General features: G+C 32.2%; 1 protein-coding gene across 1 annotated transcript; it reads left to right on the forward strand.

The window, feature by feature from the left end:
* The first annotated feature begins 14978 nt into the window (after window positions 1–14978).
* LOC127137968 (uncharacterized) lies at window positions 14979–18885 on the forward strand. The gene is made up of 5 exons (XM_051064374.1): window positions 14979–15324; window positions 15668–15798; window positions 17126–17314; window positions 18591–18624; window positions 18764–18885. The coding sequence occupies exons 1-5, from the start codon at window positions 14979–14981 to the stop codon at window positions 18883–18885; spliced, it is 822 nt and encodes a 273-aa protein (XP_050920331.1).
* Window positions 18886–23094: the final 4209 nt, after the last annotated feature.

Genomic DNA, 23094 nt, shown 5'->3' on the forward strand with positions numbered 1-23094 from the left:
TTGTGAAAATGGGAGGCAAAATAGTACAATAGTATAATCCTTAGCCCACAAAATTAGTGTAGTGGAAGGAATATTTAATCTTATATTGTGTACTATTTTCCTTATGTAAAACCTTTTGATCTTATCTTCAATATTCAGGGATTTCTAATAGATAGGTGATGAAGCATGCATAAGAGAAGATTAAGAATCTGGTTGAGAGAAACTTCAGAATATTTATCTTTAGAGTCTTGATCCAGTTCATCAGAACCTGGTCTTCAGAGTCTGGTGACACTGTTCAGAGTGTTAACAGAGCAAGGCTTTAGAGCATTTAAGCATCAGAAGCATCAGAGTTGTAAAGCTTTGGATGAGCGTAGAGTCAGAAGCGTTGAAGTACAAAATCTAAAGCTTGAGCATCTTGTAAACCACGTATCTCAGAGTCAGGGTGCACTAGGTTCAGAATCTGATGACATCACATGTCATTCATTTAAAGTCAAAACTTGAGTCTAGTATCTTCACACTAAACAAATTGATTAGGGCGCAGAATTGTTCTATAAAAGTCTATGAATTGTTATAAGCAAAACATAAGGCTTGATGCAGAACCAAATCTTGTTCTTACAGGCCATGATAATGAGAATTTTTGTGGAAAAATGCTATTATATTTTATATTCAACTTTTTATATATTTTTTTATTTTTTTATATTAAAGAATAGTAACTGAAATGAATCAATTTTTAAAAGATTTTGCTGAAAAATTAAGAAATAATGGTAAATATAGTGATGACTCAAAATAAAGAACTAACTGATTTTTAATTTCTTTAAAAAAGTATAAAATAGAAAATGCAATAAGATAAAACACAATATTCACATTTTTTTTAAATTGTCTGAAAAAAATTAGGCTACTACAATTGCTCCCTTTCATGTGATCGTTGTGAAAGATAATTAAATATAAGGACCAAAAAACTATCCTTCATGAAACAATTACAATAAATTTTGCAAGCATGGAGACAAATGATTGTCTCAAGATTTCATGCATAGAGAAGAAAAAATGAAAAATGATTGTTTTCAGCCAAAATGATGATGCTTAGACCGTCACAAAGTAAAGTGATCGTTGCCAAGCGGTACAATGATACTTAGATTGAAAAAAAGCAAGTGATATCTCCAAGCGATATGCTGGTACTTAGACAAACTACAAAAGTAAATGATCGTCACCAGGTTGTACGCTGGTATTTCAGTCGACACAAAAGTAAATGATCATCATTAGGCATTATGCGGGTGCTTAGATCGACAAAAAAGTAAATGATCATCGTGAGGTAGTACGCTGGTGTTGGAACAAGTTTTATTTTGCAATTATCCTTGAGTTTTGATGATGACAAAGCTTAATATGTATATAGAACAATTTTGTATTCTAATTATTTTGTTAAATGCACAGATCATAGAAAACAAATTCTGACTCTGAAGAAGTCAACTCTAGAAGACTAGACTCTGAATTGTAGACACACTTTGAACCAAAGGAAGAATCAAAATCATGTTTAAATGAAAGTCAAGCGTCTTGATCACCAAGCCAATACTTTTGCAAGGATCTATCTAGAATGACTATGATATTTCAAGCCTCTAAAGTCTCAGGACTCTAAACTCTATAGACTTTGAAGTCTCATTTTCACCAGATTCTAAAGACAAGCTCTGAACTCTATTCAAGCTTCATCAACTTTAATATGAAGCCTATGACTAGAAGTTAATGACCTAAATTCAACGAATGAAAGAAGAACACGTGACAAAAGTATAATCAGTACAAAAAGGATTGTACTATTGTACCAACACCACATCTCATGTCCCATCCTCACTCACTATCTGTTGCAAGCGTCACTCTACTGTTGTAGAAGAAAGTGGCCTTCCTACAATTGTAATATTGAGGATATTCCAATTTCACCCTCCAACAAATACACTCTTCTTCTATATAAATAGGTCTTAGAAGTTTGAAAAACTAATGATTGCACAACAACGGATACATGCTATGAACATACGTAAAAGAGAAAAATAAAAGAATGGTTTCTCACGTTCATACATTTATAACACTTTCTTGAATATATATATTAAGGGTAGTATTTGATTCTAACTTATGTATCTTCTTATTTATATAAGTAACTTGTAAACATAGTCTTGTTTTATTAACCTTTGGTTAAATTCCTTGAGAGAAGAGGTTATAGTCAGGATTCTCAAGAAGTCTTTAACATGTAGTCATTGAGTTTGTAATCAAGTCTTTGACTAGTGGATTAAGTCCTTATTAAGAAGATGAAATCACTCTGGCTGGTGGATTAGACGTAGCTTAGTTAACAGTGAACCGGGATAAAAATAATTGTGTATTTTATATTTGTTAAATATTTGTTGTTTGTGTTCTTGAGTTGGGAAAAAGTTTTAATCTAGAAACCCATTTCCAACCCCCTTTCTTGTGTCTCTTGAACTTTCAATTGGCATTAGAACCCCGGTTCTGGTATTGATTATTTTATATCAAACACTTAACCATGTTAGTAAAAGATCCATTTTTTGAAACACAATATGGCAGTTATTAAAAATGATAAAGATCATTACTCTGCTAAACCACTAGTCTTTGATGGAGATAAGTTTTATTATTGGAAGGATATAATCAAAAGTTTCTTCCTTGATTATGATGCAGACTTGTGAGATATGGTCATAGATGGTGTCATACCCCAAATTTGTCCTACCCTATTTGCATTACATTCTTCTATTCATTTTCACCTGCATCAATATACCATGATCATTCCATCTGATCATGCATCCCATCATTCATAGAAATTCATCAAGGATCTTGGAATTTCATATTATCTTAGTGGCATGCATTTCGTTCACTTGTGAATTGAAGAAACAAGAGTATTCCTTATCATTGAATTGAAAAAACAAGCACCACTGTCTTTGTGATTGAGAATCGTAAGTCAAAATTCCAAGAGTTGACTTTCGCATTTGGTTTTTAATCATAGATCCCAAGGTTTTTTCATCTGAATCATTGTTTTCACTGCATTTATTTTTAGAGGAATTAAGTCCAAAAACATGCATTGTTTGAAAGTTCATATGCACTATCCATTTTATCAACATTATTGACCAAAGTTAAGAATTTGATTCTTTTTTTTTCTTATGACTTAGTTCTATTTTATTTTTTGATGTTATTTTTCTTTCATTTTCATAAAAAGAGAACAAAGACACATACCAGTAAGTCATTTTTAAATAATCTTTTATTTTTATAATATTTTTAATAACTATTTATTTCTCATCATATCAGTTTTTGTTAATGATAATTATTTCTTCCTCAAATTGTTTTAATAATAACTTGTGTACAAAATTGAAGATTTGGTCATTGGTAAAAATTGACAGTTCCATTCATACAAGTAAGTCTTTTTATTAGGAAAAATGAACTAATTCCCTGACACCTACCAGTACCCTCTTGTTATCAGTAAAATAATGATATACTTGGTGTCTTTCATATTAGTATATTTGGTTATCAGTAAAAAAAAAGGTGAATGTACTACACCATACATCAGTAATTTTTCTCAGTAAAAAATGAATTGAACTCGTGTACAATAACTTGCAGTGACAACCAATTACATACAGTAAAAAAATGAAAATTACAGTGACGAGGACAAAACAAGCTGAAGAAAATATCTATTGAAATATGCTCCTCATGCCCTTGCGCATCCTCCCTCTAAATCCCATAAAGTCAGGGTGCTATAACAAATTTGATTCCTTTTCACACGATTATACACAACTCATCAAGAATTCCCTTTCATTTTTGACACGTACAAGCATTCCTCACCACCCCTATATAAAGAACATATCGCATTCATTAAAGTGAGAATGCATACTAATATCGATACTCTGCATAAAACATTTCTAAACCTTCACCAAAGCTCAGCTAATATCCTACTTTCAACTATGATTTTTACACTGAAAAATCAGAGTTTGAAGAGTTTTCTTAACCTTCAAATAGCACACAGACTGCAAACGACAAGGAATCGGAGAAGAAGATTAAAATATAACAAAAATACAAACATAGGGACACAAAGAGCAAATACGCGAATTTTTGTTCACCTGAATATCTCGGTAGCCTTTCATGCACTCTAAACTTCATTACATCCAAAATAAACCAAACCTTTGCTTTGTTGAATGTGTTAAGATCTAGGACTTGTTGTTAATAGAAATCGGTGTGAAACATCCTTTTGATTTGTTCATACTTGTTTCTGTTTGTTTCATTACTTGAATCGGGGCTAACTAGTGAGTTTTGGTTGGTTTTGTTAGAACAAGATTTGGTTCTGCATCTATACCTTGAGTTTTGATGATAACAATGTTGCATTTGTGTGAGAATAAATTTGGTACCCTAATGGTTTTTTATTGTGTAGCTTTAACAACCAGTTCTGATTCTGATCATATGATGTACAAAATCATCAGTTTCTGAACTTTGTATTCCAAATCCGCTTATGTGTTGCAATTAGAAGTTCTGAAAGACGTCGATATTGTTGTTGCAATGTTCTTTCTGCTTCTGTGTTATTTCACCCATCAAAAGCTTTTGAGGAGACTCTATATTGTTGTTGCAATGTTCTCTCAATTTTTGCTTCTGGACGTAACTCTGATCAACAAACTTCTGAAGAATGGCAAGCTTTTGAAGTTGTGTTATGTAGCTGAAGATACTGAAGATCTCAAGACAAACGATTTAAGTTATCAAGGTTCCGACTCAAGATTCTGAAGATTCTGAAGACACTGAAGAACTCAAGACAGACTACTGACGCTGTCAAGGTTCTGACTCAAGATTCTGAATCTAACTCTTTACTTCTTCACTTCATGCTTCAATCACCTTTTATCAGAAGCCAATGAATCTAAAGATAAGATCAAATGGGAACATGATCAAATAATACATAGTACAAATTGAACAACCTTTCCACTACCTGATTTCATGTGCAAGGACTGTACTATTCATCACACATGTCACTAAATATGTGGGCGAAAGGACAGTACGTGGTATCATTCCTTTCTCATCCAACAGAGGACATCCTCTCAAGGAGCTTTCCCCATTTTTCCCTCCAACGGTCACATGCTTACACTATATAAGCATACTTTGGAGACTTGAAGAAAACGTTGATCTACACAAGTATTTTGACAAGCTATTTTTCTTTGTGAAAAGCTACCATCTTTTGTATACAATATTCTTTAAGTATTTTATTATTCATTTGTGTAAAATCTGCTTTTGTAGAAGTATCTCGTAACACACAAACTATTATTCAAACTATTTGTTTGATTCCTTAAGGGAGTGATCCTTGAGAAGACAAAGAAAGTTGTTCTTTGTGAGTCCTTGGGAGACTAAGGTTTATTTTGATCCTTGATGAGACAAAGACATGTATTCTTTGTGTTTATTGTAATCTCTTGATTATAGTGGATTAAGTCCTTGTGTATAAGGAAAATCACCTTGGCGGGTGGACTAGATTAGCTTTGAGTTTCAAGCGAATCAAGATAAAAATTATTGTGTTTAATCTCTTTGTTATTATCTTGTTAGTGGTGTTTTTGTTTTGGAAAAAGCTTTTTCTTGTAAACCTAATTCAAACCCCCCCCCCCCCCCCCCCCCCCCATTTCTTATGTTTTTCACACCTTCGGGTTTATAGTATGATTTAAACTTGTTGAAGTTGGGGTCTTCTGTAAGCTTCGATCCCATCGATTGGTTGGAATTTTGGAAAAATACAATGGTTGGTTTAGAATGAGAGGGTTAAATTAGGGGGGATAGCGTTTGATTTTTTTATTGGAGGTGTTTGGTCGTCGGAGAGAACGGCGACGCATCCGCCGACCGCCACGCCTCTACGGTGAAGGCGAAGGTAAAAGATGGCCAGATTTCTAGAGTAGAGAGAACGCAGACTCGGTTGAGTCTGAGAAAGGAGAAGGGGAGCATTTAATTTGAATTAGGAAGGAGAGTATTTATTTTAAACGTGGCTTCTTCCAATTTATTATTTACAGCTGCTTTTGTTTTCCTATTTATGATAACTAAAAAACAGCTTTAATTATTAACATCTACCATTTTCCTTCCCAACAGCTATTGTTCGCTTCCCAATGGCCCTTTAGTTGCCATGCGTCTGCTGCACGGGGAGAGGTTGAGGCAGTCGCCTCCCTCTCTTCCATTTGCTTTAGTTTCGGTTAGGGTTTTGGCTGACTGGATCGAGTCTGGGCCTTTGGCCTAACCCGGATTGCACGAACAACACCTTTGGGCCTTATGGGCCCTTGTCGCTTGCTTTTTTTAAGATCTCACCCTCATTTGACCTCATACCCCCCAGTATGCATTTACTCACCTTTTTTATATTTTAATTTCTTTTTTTGAAATTTTATTTAAAGTATTAGAATAATATTATTGCAATAATAATAGTATAAGGGAAATAAAATATTTTCTCAACATAAATTTTATCCTTATTCTTAATTCTATTTATTTTATTTTTAGAATATTATGATTAATTGATTAATTAGTTTATTAATATTAATAAATGAACAATTTGTTTTACACTTTATTATTATTTCAAAATGGTTTAATTATCTTGGTCCAACACCAAGTATTTCATTTTTTGACCTGATTAATTCATTCCTAACACGATTCAAACTCCTTTCCGTTTAAAGTCTAAATTTTAAAATATTTTTCTTAATCAAATACAAAGGAAATGGGTCCTTTAAGTCTCGCATTCTTTGAATCCTTGAATGATTGCTCTTGAGACACACGTCTTGGGTTAGCTTTTCATTCACTCTTTCGTTTCTAAAATACTTAACTTAATTACTTAGACGAAAGGAGAGGTCATTGGGATCCAGCATTCCCATGGAACCTTTGAATAATCTTTTGAAGGTTCATCGTCCATAAAAACAATTTCATAACTAATTGAATGAAAAAGATGTTATTGGAGTCTAGCATTCTGGCAATATCCCGAATAATTGGCTCCAAGACCCACGTCTTATTCTTACCAAATATTCGCCATTCACCTTTAAAAAATACTCAACATACCTTTAACCTATCAAACCTATTCTTTCTCGCTCCGTGCGATTGAAAGCCTTTCATAAGTGAATGTTTGTCCAATCTTTTCTAACGCGTACAAACTTGCGCCTGAACCTCCTCCGCGAGTAAGCAAGTCATGTTTTACCGTTAGAATGTGATATAGATACGTGATCAAATCAATACACCGTTAATCCATCAAAATATTTTCAAAAATAACGATGTTTAATCCTTTCTAATGCATATACAAACTAACACTTTAAGCCTCCAATTTCAAGCACAAACAATGTTTAACAATTATAGCACGATCAAAACAATCATTCATTAAAATACACTAACTAATAAACCGTAGCCTTCATCCTGAAATATGAAGCTTTAAGTTCCTCATTGTATCTGAGGATATGTAGGAGCAAGACTTACAGTCTTGTCAAGCACCTTGATAAAAAAATATTTGCGACCCATTTTCTTTTTGCACTTTTGATTCCTCGAAGAAAATAATTAACATTAGCTAAAATTCATTCACAAGTTTAACTAAAAGGTTCTCGTTGAATATAATGGACGTAAGGGGCATTAATACATTCCCCTTGGATAATCGACTCCCGGACCCTGAATTTGGTTACGACGACAATTTTATTTCTTTTTTTAAAGGTTTTATCAATATTTTCCCTGTCCTTCATTGAAATAAATAAAGTTCGGTGGTGAATCTGTTCAAATCATTTTTCTGCGACCCTCACGAAGGATCGTGTTTTTCGAGATGCGATAGTTGGCGACTCTGTTGTGGACATATGCTTAAAGCAAGAGAGATTCAAGCCTAACTTAGTTAACCTTGGGATAAATATTGACTTTGTGAATTTTTTTTCTTTATGTTGCTTACTTGCTTTTTTTATGCTTTCTCTTTTTATTATATATGCTCATTATCATATTTATTTTATGGATTATGGGATGGTATCATGAGTGAAGCTCCACACCCGAGTTTTGGAAAAAGAAGAGAAAACACATAGCTTAGAATTAGAAGTTGTGTAATGTTAGTCTCCAAGGACCTCTCCTTGTGTGCCTAGCATGAAGACTTCCCCTAGAGTATACATTTTCATAGATCTCATTATAAGACATCTAGCTTGTCGCATGACTTGATTTATGAAGGATACATGACTATAGTAACCACTCTTAGAACCAATTTTTATCTTGGCGGTTACGTAGTGTTAGACTCCAAATAACTCTCCTTGTGTGCCTAACATGAAGACCCCGCCCAGGATAGACCTTTCGTCACTCTCGTCATAAAATAGCTAGCCTGTTGCCGGATGTTGACATGATTAGCGTCCATGACCATGGGAACCTTATCTTTCAATGCAGAAACTATCATATAAGCGGGTTTTTATGGGTAAGGAACCTAGAACTATCCATTATGAAAGCCTACCTGTTAGGGTGTTTTGAGTTACTTATAATACCCTGGATCCGAACATCATGTATTCATATCATTTACATCATGATACTCATAAAAATTTATTTTCAGGGAATCCTTTGTATCTGTAGTTATTTTGCATTCAAAGGAGTAATGAATTCAGGTAGAAGAAAAGCCTTGCAACTCTCTCTCTCTCTCTCTCTCTCTCTCTATCTATCTATCTATCTATCTATCTATCTATCTATCTATCTATCTATCTATCTACTTTATTTTCTTTTTATTTTCTTTCTTTGGGTTTGCAGTCTATTTCGTTGTATAATTACTTGCTTATTTTACAAAATATTTTCAAACTCTGATTTTCCAAATGATTTTGTTTTCAATCAAAGTTTCTCAAAACTCCATAATTCACCCCTCCATCTTGTGTATGGAGTCACATGTCCAACACATAAGAGATAACAACTTAAACCCTGATGATCTATCAACATGTTTGTCTATATTAGGAAGTAGGTAAGACTGTTTTGGGTATGCCATATTCATATCTAAGTAATTAATGCACATGCGCTACTTGTAGATCGCTTTCAAACTTTTTTCTTTACTAAAACTAAGTTGTAAAGTCAAATTATGTACTTTATCTCCATTACAAATACAACGTTAAGGAACTTACTCACTACTTTCTTTGTGGCTTTGGATTTTTCAGGTGGTTGATTCCTCCTCCATTGCACCATGTAAAAGATATCTTCTCAAATGACTAAGGTATTTCATGTCATCTCTGAGCTCAGATAAGGCATCTCTCTCGCATACTATGCAAATAAGCAGTGATTTTTTTTTGTAAACATTCAGTTAAAATCCCTGGTCAGTTTGGGTATCTCCACATCCTTTCATGCCTTTAACTGTATGACTTTTTTGCCTTAATGGTCTTTGTCGAGTTGCCTCTTATTTATATGGTAGAAAAATCCCCGATCGGTCTGGGTATCTCCACTTCCTTTCAGGCCTTTGATTGTATGATTTCTTTGTCTTCCTGGACGTGATTGGGAAATGTTTCTTCTAGTCGGGAATCTAGCTCTAGATCTTCCCAGTGTTCTACACCCACATCTTGTGGCTCCTCAGTGCCCATTTTCTTTTCTGAAAGGGATGGGAAAAAAAGCTCGAGATGATGATAAATTGATATCTAGTGTTATAATTCAATTTTCTAGAGTACGGAATTTGATTTTAAGTGCACATTAGAAGAAACTGCCTTTAGGGTTTCCAAAGAAAGTTGTTTGAGGATGCAGGTTTAAACAAAGTTACAGTGTATAATAAAAATAATTTTCCTAAGGATCTTGTGATTGTCTCGTAAAAGTCATGCTAGTTGTGTTGGTTGAGAAATCCTTCCCCTAATGGCTGATAACCCTCCATTTTCCTTCGTAATGGATACATTTTCCCATTGGTCAATGATCTAGCAAATGGATGAGTCTTCATCGCCCAAAAATGTTATCTTGTCTTAAATGAAAAAAAATGTTGTATATAATGATTTGTCCATACCAAAATATATCTACGATGGGTTGGAAATATGATAATGTGAATATGTCAAGTGTGACTTTAGTACGATTAGTAATTTCTTAGTTTGGTGATCGGCCAGAAAAGAGAGGGTGTCATGTTCAAAAATACTTCAACCTCCAAATCAGTTTTTGAGTAAGGCAAGAGAAAAAATGTTTTAGGATTTAAAGAGCATGTACCTTATTTGACTTCGTTTGGCCCTTTTATAGGAATTTTATTAGGGTTTCTACATGACCCTAATTCGGTAGTTTCCATCCTGACAATTCATGTTGCTAGATGGCAAGATATTATTCATTATGTTATCCAACAATTATTTTTCTCTCATGTGTTTGGATCAATTATTTTCTTTAAGACATGTCCAAATCTACTATCTAGATTCCATAACCTTCTACTTTATGAGAGATATTTGTCTCTTGACGTCATTGCTCTAACGTCATTCCTGCCACAAATATCTTCACCTTGGACCTTTATAACTTTCATGGATCGGTTTCCATCATGTAATTTATTGGGGTGAGGGGTGGGGTGGGGGACTAGATAAGAACAACTTACATGGTTTTTTTGGGTTGGTCGACTTCACCCTTGCCTCGGTCTAGGTAAGAACATACATGCTCTGTTTGATTGCCTAGGAGTGCCAATCTTCAAAGGCAACCAAGATCTGAACACTTTTAGTCCAATGGTTGTCTAGATGAAAGTGTTCACTTTAGAGGCTTGCAGAAATTGAAGCTCAGTAGGAAGCACCAAATACATGTCCCGAATTTTATCTATCTTTCATTGCCAATTTTCCAACTACTTTGATCTTCAATTACATTCAATGTATTCTTAATACCCTATTATATTTATGAAGAAATATGGTGTTAGAATAGTGCCCAATGTCAAAAGTATCTACCATGGAGAGGGAATGGCCATTGGTTAGTGGTGGTAATCAACTCCCAACTCAATGTAAGACATCTAACTTTATTTATGGTCTTTATGTCTCTGAATCCCAAGCCTTCGGTAGATATAAGCTGTGCTAAGTCACTAATCATTTGGAGATTGATGCACAATGTAATAACAATACATGAGAATTTATTAAAATAGAATCGGATATGGTTTCTAGATTTTATTTATGTAATCAAGTTATGGAAACTGCATACCGTTTATTTATGAGATATAGATACACTTTGAAGTTTTGGCAATGGATGAAAGGTATGATTGATATGAGATTGGATATGTTTAGTCATGAAAATATGTTCAACATAGTTGATTCGAGCACTTAAATCCAAAATCTTCTTTTGGCCATCATCATCATTATATGGAGACATGGTACATAAGAATCTTTAATCTATATTTGTTTCCAATAAGGAAAAGTGGAGTTTGACATACACACTATTATAAATAATAATTTATAAAAAAACTTTCACTTCGACCAACAAATAATCGAAGTATATTTTTTAAGAGCGTAATGCTTAATTATTTTTTTTAAATACAATCTATTTTTTCAAAATTTTGAACCAACCGATAGAATAAATCTATCAGGATTCACACATCGATTACTAATTACTGTCTTTTTTTTATTGGTTTATTTTTCTATTGGTTTAGGGACCAAGCATTATATTATTTCAATTGGTGTCTTTCTCTTTTATATTATCAAATTAATCTTTGTTTAAATATAAATACTTGATACAAAAAATTAAAACAATTTTTTACGAACCGAAATATTGATTTCATTCAATTAATTATTTAAAATTCTCATTGTTTCGAATCAAAGTCAACATTTTGATTCATCATTTCTAGCGATGTTTTTGGTGAATTGAAAACAAAAATATGGTCCGATATTGGGATGTTTATTTTAAATTTCATGATTTGTTTTACAAGTATGTATGACCATTTTTTTTAATAATAATACAAACTCTATTATGTAAATGTAGGAAGTGTTTATTGTTCTAGCCGATGATAACATGGAAAAGAAATTAATTTCATATATTGGTGAGGGTTGGAGGGATTTTAAGACACAACTCACAAGATATTATATTACACATACAAGCCTAACTTAAAGCCTCCATATAAGATGTATAAATTTATCGGGAAGGACATTTGGGAGAAGTTTTTCAAGTCTCACAACACTCATGAATTCTTGGCTAAGAGCCAAAGAGGAAAGGAAAATACGGCAAGAAATATTTTCACATAGATTGTCTTGTAAAGGATATGATAAACTGAACATATAATGATTAAAAAAAAGAGAAATGGAGATGGGAGATCCTTCTAGAAGCCTTGATAGTAATCCGTCTCCACTATCACACCATGAGAAATGGAAGAGAGCACATCAAAGACCAGGAGGCGAGTTCACATTAGAGGCTACACACAAAGTTGCTGAAAAAATTGTAAGTAGATAGTTTTTTCAGCATTATTCACTTTATTTAGGAAATGGCCAGCAAGGTAGATAACTTTTTCAGCATTACTCGTGTGTTGGTATTATAGTTGAGACTGTTTGTTTTGATACTGCAAATGGCCAGTGAGGTAGGAAAGATAGATTGATTATGGATTGTGAGAGAGGATGACATTATAAAAGGAAGAATACATCTGAAAGCAGTAAATCCTCAGATGACACTTATAGTATATACATCTGAAAGTGAAATGCCTTTTTATTTTGTGTGTTGTTGTTGTTTGTGTATTTAAATTATGTATTGTGTTGTTTTTGTTTTTATGATGCACCAATTGGAATCAATGGGTGAACTCATCCACCCAAATTTAAATTATTTATACATAGTTGAGAAAGTTGTTTTGGGTGGCACAAGCATGAAAGGTAATTGTTCTCTCCCTAACACAATATTGACACCATAATACCTCAACCAGATAACATGTTAAGATTGTCAAGGGTAGTAGAAGAGATGGGAAAATCTTCTAGATAATATTAAACCATGAACCAAGTCAATCTTGTATAATGGGAAAGATTTGTATTTTGGATATTTTGCATGGTACTAATTGACTTGACATAATCATACTACAATTACGATGCACATAAGTACATATTTTATGACAATTTCAATTTATATTCCTTGTTCTCAAATACTTTTAATGTCAAGACTCACGTTAAGATTTGAATTTTATGTTAGCATTTAGGTACATGCATCAGCTTTATGCAAAACGAGACTTAACAAAATATTGTTTCTTAAGCTCATTTAATGTTCAATTTCAACAACACATCAATCATTGCCCGAACATGCATACAAAATAAATTAATTTAAGATAAATGTGAATATTACCTAGAACCATTTTTTCATTCGTAAGTATATGTGAATTTGTGTTTTCTTTTATAAATCAATTTCATACACATTAATAATTATTTTCGATGTTTATGGAATGGCCATCGACAATTAATAATTATATGTCCAAAAAAAAATATTATAACTAGGTTATGCTCGTTACACTATAATTTTGATTCAATCATAAAAGATATTTTGAACGCATAAATGTTATTATTTGTAATACTCAAATCTTTTTCTTTATTTTTGAATAATTTTTATTTATGTTTAATTTTTTAAATATGTAAATCTATAGAGAGATACTATGACTCGTAATGTTTAAGAAGTGTTTTTTCAATATTATTTTATTTTTAATAATATATTACTTTTTTGTGTATTAATAATTATATAAAAAATTAAGTGTTATTTAAATTTAAAACAATTGATAACGTACCTGTCACCGTATGAAATAGATAGCAAATTAAATAATTTCTTAACAAAATTTGAAAAAAGTAATAGCAAAAACAATTCAATCTATAAATTTATAAATGTCTTACAAATTATGTCAGGGAAATAACTCTAACATAATGAACAATAATATATATATATATATATATATATATATATATATATATATATATATATATATATATATATATATATATATATATATATATATATATATATATATATAACTAAACTCATGTTTATTTGACACGTGAAAAAAATATTAAATTGATAAACATATTTTATTTTATTCTTTTAAATATATCTTTTGAAGTTTATTTAAGAAATATTTTAAATTTATTTAAACATATCCGTTGTAAGCAAAACTATCCAATCTAGAATTCTATTAACAACTCTAAATTAAAAAAAAAAACTCTAAATAGAAAAAAAAATAGATGTTTAAAAAATATTTCCTCTAAAAAATGGGTCAACGAATATACGTACAAACCCTATTGAATTTGAGGGGGGTATTGGAAAAATATAAAGTCTGACATACCTCACATATCTAGTAAGCAAAATCATGTCAAAGTGATCCAGGCTTACAAATGGATTTTATTGGCTTAAGGCCTAAAACCGATCTAAATATAAAAAAAATACTAGAAAGTGATCCAGGCTTCTAAAATCCATACACGGGCTTAACATGAGACCTTTTAACTTGCCACTCCTAATTATACCTTGTATTTTAAAAAATTTAAAATTCTCAAAATAGCTTGATAATATTTGTCAATCAAATTTTATTTTTCTTCTAAACTTTTCATTTTTTCTAACATACACAAACGAAATTTTTGGTAGTTGTTTTGAAATTTCCATTATACAATTTTTTAATTCACGCATTATATCAGAAATCCGAGAAAATTCAGAATTTTTTTTTTGGAAATTTCAAAAAATCTGATATCTATAGCGAATTTATTAAAAAATTTCAAAAATAAACAAAAACTTTCGAAAATTTGCAAATTTCCGGTTTACCGAAAATATTAAATATATTTGAAATTTCCGATAACATAGCAGAAATTTCGTAAAATGTTTTATTTGTGTGATCTGGAATCGATAGGGTCATCTACATATTCATCTAGCAATTGTACGCAGTTCTTCACCACATACAAAATATATTTTCTATGCAACAAGTTTAATTAAATATTTTCTCACCCTTATATGATATTGATAATATACTTTTTATGTGATGCAAATGACAAATATTTGAGTCCCGATCTGAAGTATTAGCCCGAGAACAGGATATTGGCAAACAACATGGTATTATAGTTGTGATTGTACGTTCTGATACTGCAAATGACCAGTGAGGTAGGAAAGATAAATTAATTATGGATTGTGAGAGAGGAGGAAATTATAAAAGAAAGAATACATTTGAAAGCAGTAAATCCTCAAATGGCACTTATAATAAATGTCCTTTTAGGGTGAGATCTACGTTGAGTGGTAGCGATTGGAAGGTGATGGTTTGGTGTGGGTTTCACAATCATAAACTATCTGAGGATTTAGATGACCATGACATATTGGATCGTCTAAAAGTTCATGAGAGACAGTTTGTGAATGACATGACGAAGTACAATATGACTCCATGGTATACAATTTCTTCCTTAAAAGACAAAGATCCAGAAAATCTCACTAGTGTTATCCAAGTGTATAAAGCTAGAGCTACATACAGTGCGAGTAAGAGAGGTTCATTGATGGAAATATAAATGTTGTTAACTCTTATTCATTGAGAAAAAATATATGTGATTGGACAAGAAATAGGGAAGACTTAAATGTTGTTCTTGATATCTGCTGGACACATCCTGATTCAGTGAAGTTATTGAATATGTTTCACTTGATGTTGATTTTTTATTGTACATACAAGACAAATAGGTAATGTGAATCATGATCATACCTTGATATCATTTCGACATACTTTGATTTATCAGATTTTTTATTATTGGCATCATGATCATACATGTATTGGCTACCACTGCTTGAGATTGTTGGCGTTACGTTAACAAAATTAACGTTTCGATAGGATTTGCCTATTCGGAGCATGAAAGGGAAAAGAACTTCAAATGGACACTGGAGAAACTCAAAGAGTTGTTCTCTTCCGAGAAATTTCTACCGACTGTTGTAGTAACGAACCGAGAACTTCCGTTGATGAATGTAATTGATGTTCTATTTCCAAATTTAACTCATCTGTTATGTTTGTTCCATATTTCAAAAAAAACGTTAGCATGAAATGTAAAGAGTATGTTAAATCAGAAACACATAAGCATGTCGTGGATCTATGGAACAACATCATGTATGCTAATAGAGAAATTGAGTTTGTCGTAAACTTGAAGCACTTTGAGACTGTTTGTGTTGATATTCTTTTGTTTGTTAAGTATGTGATTGAAACATGGTTGACACCTTATTAAGAAAGGTTTGTTGCTGCTTGGACTAACAAAGTCACTCATTTATGGAACATAATAACAAATATGGTGGAGTCTACTCATTGGAGACTAAAAAACATGTTGACTACAAGTCGCAAAGATTTATGCCGAAGTTGGGATATTGTGAACACCATGTTGAAGTTCCAGCTAGGTTCAATCAGGGTCTCGTTCCAAAAAAGTATTGTCAATATTGAGCATCGGAATAACACTCCTTTATATACCAACTTGCACGGTTTTGTTTCAAGGCAGTCTATACAACATACAAGGAAAAAACTAGAAAGGGTAAAATTTATTGGTACAAGCAAAAATTGTGTGTGGTTGCTTCATTAGAACAACACATGGGTTACCTTGTGCGTGTCAACTTGCCGGTTTCCAAATACAAGGTAATCATGTTCCTTTAGATCCAATTCATGTTTTTTTTTAAGAAATTACACATTGAAGAGCATGATGTCAATCATGAAGATAGTGGTACAACATTGGATTTAGAAGCAGAGTGTGAAGAGTTGAAGATATATTTCAATTTTTTGGATATTGTAGGCCAGAGGGTGTTGGAGAAAAAAGTTCGAGAACTAACACATCCATCCACAACTTCGATGTGTCCATCGCTAATAAAGTACAAGCCAAAAAGGGGAGTTAAGAAGAGAAGAAAAGGTGAAAAGAGTGATGTGCATCATGATCCTTTATAGTGGGAGTATGGTGAAGGCTCGCAGGGGAGTCAAACTACAAAGAGATCATGCACGAAACCAACAAGAAGTCAACCGTCAAGTCTTCTAGGTCAAAGTCAACCATCTACTACATCTTCGAGGCATATTTACTTCTCTCAATTTTCTGGTTTCTTGCATCCATACATTGATGACATTGCTGATGTGGGTGACGATGGAAATTGTGGTTTTCGGGTTATTGCATCTTTACTTGGATGGGGCGAAGAGTCATAGTCGTTGGTTCGGACGCAGTTAGATACCCAAGTTCATCAACAACCTAAATCATTTTCCAATTTGTTCTATGACACGGTCTCTGAAGTTAGAAATGTCTTAAAAGTAGAACATTTGGGTGTGCAGGGTCGAGAAAAATGGATGACGATTCCTGATATGGGTTACCCTATTGCTTGTAGATGCAATGTCGTATTTGTCTCCCTGTCAAAGAGACTTACCATTATCTTTTTCCCTCTTACCTTAGCTCCACCTATGTACACGAGCAGGCATAAAATCATCGATGTTGGTTTTGCCAACGACGACCGTTGGATTCAGGTAAATATTGAAATTTCATGTTTTTGAAAATTTTGGGCTCATACCGAAAATTTTGCAATTTTACAATTTCCGATATTCCGAAAATTTAAATTTTTTGGGATTTTTGGACATTTTACACACAAAACTCATAATTTTCAGGATATCTTAGTCGGAAATTTTGAAATTTCCAGTATGTTTTTATCAAAATTTTTGAAATTTCTGGTATATTTTTATCAAAAATTTGAAATTTACGGTATATGTCTCACGGGAGCGGTAAAAATCTATAAATATACAAAATTTCCGATATCCACTCGAAATATCCGGTATAAAATTATAAATTTTAAAATTTCCAGAATTTTTACAAGGACATCAAAGTAAATTTATTCAAAATGAAAGATGCTAAGTTTAAGTGGTGTGTCAAGTTAAATGCTCTTATACAAATTTTTCATAACAGTAAGCAAACTTTTCGAAACAAAATAAACCATTCAAAAAATTTGGAAATTAAAAGGTTGGTAATTTGGAAATTAAGTGGTGTGTCACGTTAACGTACAGTTTTTTAGCGTAATAAATTAATCCTTTGACAAGGTCTTTGTTATGAATGAGTGCTAATTTTGTTGTGTTTATTACCTATATCAATAGTAATTTCATCGAGTAATTTTTAATTTTAATTTTTTTAATTATAATAAAGACATGAGAATATGTCTCTTCACAAAGATAGACTTGCGAGATAAATCATTTATTCTTACTATAAATTTGAATCGTTTAAAAACATATAACCTTTTGTAACGAGTGTTTTTTCGAATTAAGCTAAAAATAAGAAAAAATAAATATTGAATGTTCATCCTCTTAAATAAATATTGAATATTACAAGACGAAGACGATCTTGAAGGTTAGAAATATGAAATATGTATGTTAGGGAAAAGAAATACAATTAACTAAATTATTTAGTTACGCTAGAAAATATAATATTATTAGTTGTATTTTTATTTGATAGTTATGTAATTGGGCTACCTTCTAGTTATGATCTCCTATTAACACTATATGTACTCTCATCGAGAGATCTTAACTTATCAATGAAGGAAAAAATGTTATTTTAGTTTTGTTAGATAGTTTTGAAGTGTTCTTTCACTTTTTTATAGAAACAATAATGTCTTAGTTTTGATATGAAATTATCCTATCAACTAATACTCTTATTTTAATTTTATTTTCGATTAAATAACATTTGTGATTCTGTTTTTGATTTTTTATGAAGTAGAAGATGCATATTGGTTGATCATTTACTCTAAAAATATTTCAGAACGGAAGAAACTTTGAAGAAGAAGAAGATGAAAGTAGTTGCAATGGCAATGAGATACTGAGCTCTCAAATGGTGGCTATAGGAGTCTTAACATCATCCATCGATGTCTTGAGATACTTTCACAAACATATTTATTTGGTGTTTCAAGTTTGAATGAATGCACTTTTTTCTAGATTTAGATGAAAAAATGGAGCGAACTTATGAAGATGTGGAATCTGTAGACGCAAATTTCTTTCTTGACGATTTTGATGATGACAAATTTGAAGAACCAATCCCTATAATTGTTGAGGAATAATAAGAAGAATCATCAGATCTTTATAGAATACAACATGAGCAACCCATTCTATATGGAACACAATTTCCATTGTTCCATGAGGAGTCAGATTCGAAGTTGAAGCCATGTTCTTTCATAACACTTAACTAGTTTCCCACCCCCCAACCCATATTATGTTGCAATTGATTCATTCTTTAAAGAGTGTATACAAAGATTATTGCAAGGATGGGTTTGGAAATTAAGGAACTAATCATGTTTATATGAATAATAATAATAATAATAAATAATAATAATAATAATAATAATAATAATAATAATAATAATAATAATAATAATAATAATAATAATATAAGATTTAATATATTATTTAATTTTAATAATTAAATTGATTTATAGTCGGCCCATTTTTTTTAAGTAACAAAAAATGTTAACAAAAAATACTACTAACAAATATAATCTTCTAGGTAGAGCCTATTTGCATTGGGATAATCTTAAGAATGTGTGGTTGAACCTAACTTAACCCTATCACACCGGTTGGTAGAGTGAGGATTGTCTCCACTTATAAACACATGTTCATGCCATATATTATCTGATGTGAGACTCTTAACACACCCCTTCACGCTCAAGACTAGAAAACTGGAGCGTGAAAATAAATGGTGGGTGGCCCGATAGCGAAAACCATAGTAGGTGGCCCACCGGATCTTAAACGAGACTATGATATCATCTTAAGAATGTGCGGTTGATCCTAACTCAACCCTACCAAACCAGTTAGTAGAGTGAGGATTGTTTCCACTTATAAACATATTTTTTTAATATTTTTTTTTAGTGTTATCAGTAGTTATTGTTTTGCCTTTTCTATTACTACTAATTAATGACAATTCATATATATATATATATATATATATATATATATATATATATATATATATATATATATATATATATATATATATATATATATATATATATATATATATGTCATTCATTATACGGTTTCTACATAAAGAATAATTGAATTCAATATAGGAAACCTAATTGGTTATCCTTTTTCATCTTTTACTTATTTTCATATGGTATCATAGAGCCACTGAGATACATGGCACGTGGTAACAATACTTCAGCATCCAATGATTAAGGTGCTCCAGCTATTGATCCATCAAGTCCCTATTATGTCTATCCAAGCGATGGTCCAACCTCAGTTTCAATTACTCCCCTGCTTACCGGTTCCAATTACCATAGTTGGGCCCGGTCTATGTGTAGGGCTTTGGGTGGGAAAATAAAATATGATTTCATTGATGGTTTTATTATGGTTCCTATAAATCAATTCGATCCAACATTTCGTGCTTGAACATGTTGCAATATGCTCGCGCACTCATGGACCATGAATTATGTCGCTGAATGAACTGGTCAATCCATTGTATTTATGGAAAATATGGTCGATGTCTGGAATGATTTGAAAGAACGCTTCTTTCAAGGTAATTTGGTTCGTGTATCAGAGTTGCAACAAGAAATTTATGCTCTCAAGCAAGAGCATTGAACGGTAACAAATTTTTTCTCTGATCTAAAGATTCTGTGGGAAGAACTAGAAACATATATGCCAATACCTACATGTACTTGTCATGTTTGTTGTTCTTGTGAAGCTATGCATACCGCTAGATATAATCATAATTTACTCTATGTGATTCGGTTTTTGACCGGTCTTAATGAAGAATTCAGCATTGTTGAGTCACAAATTCTGCTATTAGATCCTTTACCTAGCTTGAATAAAATTTTCTCAATGGTTATTCAGCATGAACGTCAAATTGTTCATCATGTTTCAGTTAATAATGACTCTAAAGTCCTTGTTAATGCTGCTGAAAATAGGAATCAAGTTTTAGAAATAATAAGACTAGTTCTAAATCTGGATAGAGAGTTTGTACTTTCTGTGACAAATCAGGTCACACTGTTGATACTTATTATCGCAAGCATGGAGTTCCACCTCATTTACAAAAGAAAAGTTCAAATTATGAAGCTCATAATGCTGTTGCAGAAAGTTCTGCACCGCCAGCCCTTACACATGAGCAGTATAATATTCTTATGTCTCTACTCTATGCTTCTAGTATTGGTAAACAATCTACTACACTAATCAGGTGAGCTCATTCCAATCAACTGATCATCCATCATTCAATGATAAAGATGATATTTCTATTTTTTCTTCTCGTGTTAATAACACAATCTTGGTTCTTGGAACATCAATTCAGGAGCTAGCGATCATATTTGTGGTTCATCCCATTGGTTTCATTCTCTTCATGATATTAGTCATATTTCTATTAGATTACCTAATGGTAATTTTTCCGTAGCAAAACAAATTGGCACAATTTATTTTTCTCAAAGTTTCTTCCTAACAAATGTCCTTTATATTCCTAATTTTTCTTTGAATCTAATTTCAGTTGCCAAACTCTGTTATACTTTAACTTGCCTTGTTAGTTTCACTAATTCACAGTGCCTTGTCCATGATCCTTAGTTATTGAAGATGATTGGTTCTGCTGAACTCATTGAAGTATTGTATCACTTGGTTCTGCCAGATAAGGTTCAAAATGTATCTACTTCCCCTTGCAACTCTGCTGTCATCATGCTAGAAAATGCATTATGGCATTTTATACTAGGCCTCCTCTCTAACTCTAGAATAACTTTTCTACATTATGATTTTCCCTTTATTGTTATAGATCAAGAAGGAGTTTGTGATGTATACCATTTGGCAAAACAAAAAAAATTTACCATATCAAAGAAGTTTTAATAAAGCCATGAAACCTTTTGATCTAATTCACTTTGATATATGGGGTCCTCTTGCTATTAAATTTGTTCATGTTTTTTCTTATTTTCTTACTGATGTTGATGACTTCAATAAATATATTTGGGTTACTCTTATGAGATCTAAGGTTGGAGTTAGTCAACATGTCATGAATTTTGTCCAGCTAACTGAAACACAACATAACACCCTTGTTAAAACCATAAGAACTGATAATGGCCCAGAATTTTTGGTGCCTTCTTTCATTATTTCTATTCATCCAAAGGAATTATTCATCAAAAAAGTTGTGTAAAATCTCCACAACAAAATGGAAGATTAGAAAGAAAACATCAACATATATTGAATGTATCCAGGTCTCTGTTGTTTCATTCAAATTTATCGAAACAATTTTGGTGTCTTGATGTGCCACATGTTGTTTTTATCAAAAACCGTGTCTCTAGTCCTCTTCTTGAAAATAAATCACCACATTTTTTTATGCATGATAAGCTACCTAATTTGAAAATTTTAAAAGTGTTTGAATCTTTAGTTTATGCATCTACTTTACATTCACAAAGAACAAAATTGGACCCCAGAGGTAGAAAATGTGTGTTTCTAGGCTTTAAAAGTGGCATGAAAGGATTTATACTTCTTGATCTAAACAATAAGGAAATCTTTGTTTCTAGAAATACCACACACCATGAACACATTTGACCATATAATCCAATTTCAAAACCTTCCAATTGGAAATATCATTCTCATGGCAGAACACTTGATGATGATGTTCCAATTATCCACCCCCTAATGACATTATACCACATAACATATACCACCATATTCCGCTCCATTATCAGCTACCCCGGAACATCAACCTACTACGAAAAGGCATCCACCATCTTATCTTGCAGATTATATGTGCAATGCTTCCAATGGTTCAACAAAATCAAAGTCTTCAGGTACTCCTTACCCTATCATCTCTTATCATTCTTTTTCACATTTATCACCCTCACATCAAGTTTTTTTCTTCTTCTATCACACACTGCACAGAGCTAAAATCTTTTAAAAAAGCAAATCAGTATGATTGTTGGCAAATAGCTATGAAATCTGAATTAGATGGATTAGATAAAAATGGCACTTGGACATGCATTGGACATCCATTCACTTAAGTTTGGCCCAAAATAACAACATTTTACACCTCACTTCACACTTTTATTCTTATGGATAAATCACTTATTAAAAAGCCCATGAGAACACCTAATCCACCCTATTTAAGAAACTGAAACCCTAACCCTAAAGGAGCATTGGAATTTCTTGGAAAGGAGGCAAAGCTTCATCACATATCAGATTCCATTCCACTTCTATTTTCCATTAGGTAATCATCTCTTCCGTGGTCATGTTTTGATATATCTACGCTTGCTTACCATGTTCATCACCATTAATCCTTCCATTTTCATATTTCTTTTTCT

The sequence above is a fragment of the Lathyrus oleraceus genome, chromosome 4 (genome assembly GCF_024323335.1).
Source record: "Lathyrus oleraceus cultivar Zhongwan6 chromosome 4, CAAS_Psat_ZW6_1.0, whole genome shotgun sequence".
Classification (NCBI taxonomy): domain Eukaryota; kingdom Viridiplantae; phylum Streptophyta; class Magnoliopsida; order Fabales; family Fabaceae; genus Lathyrus; species Lathyrus oleraceus.

What these genes read in the sequence shown, in the direction of transcription:
- LOC127137968 (XM_051064374.1), top strand. Translation starts at nt 14,979, where the DNA reads ATGGATTGTGAGAGAGGAGGAAATTATAAAAGAAAGAATACATTTGAA. An exon ending in TAGAGCTACATACAGTGCGA is followed by an intron (nt 15,325 to 15,667) that starts GTAAGAGAGGTT and finishes ACGTTTCGATAG; the next exon opens with GATTTGCCTATTCGGAGCAT. An exon ending in TGAAGAAGAAGAAGATGAAA is followed by an intron (nt 18,625 to 18,763) that starts GTAGTTGCAATG and finishes ACTTTTTTCTAG; the next exon opens with ATTTAGATGAAAAAATGGAG.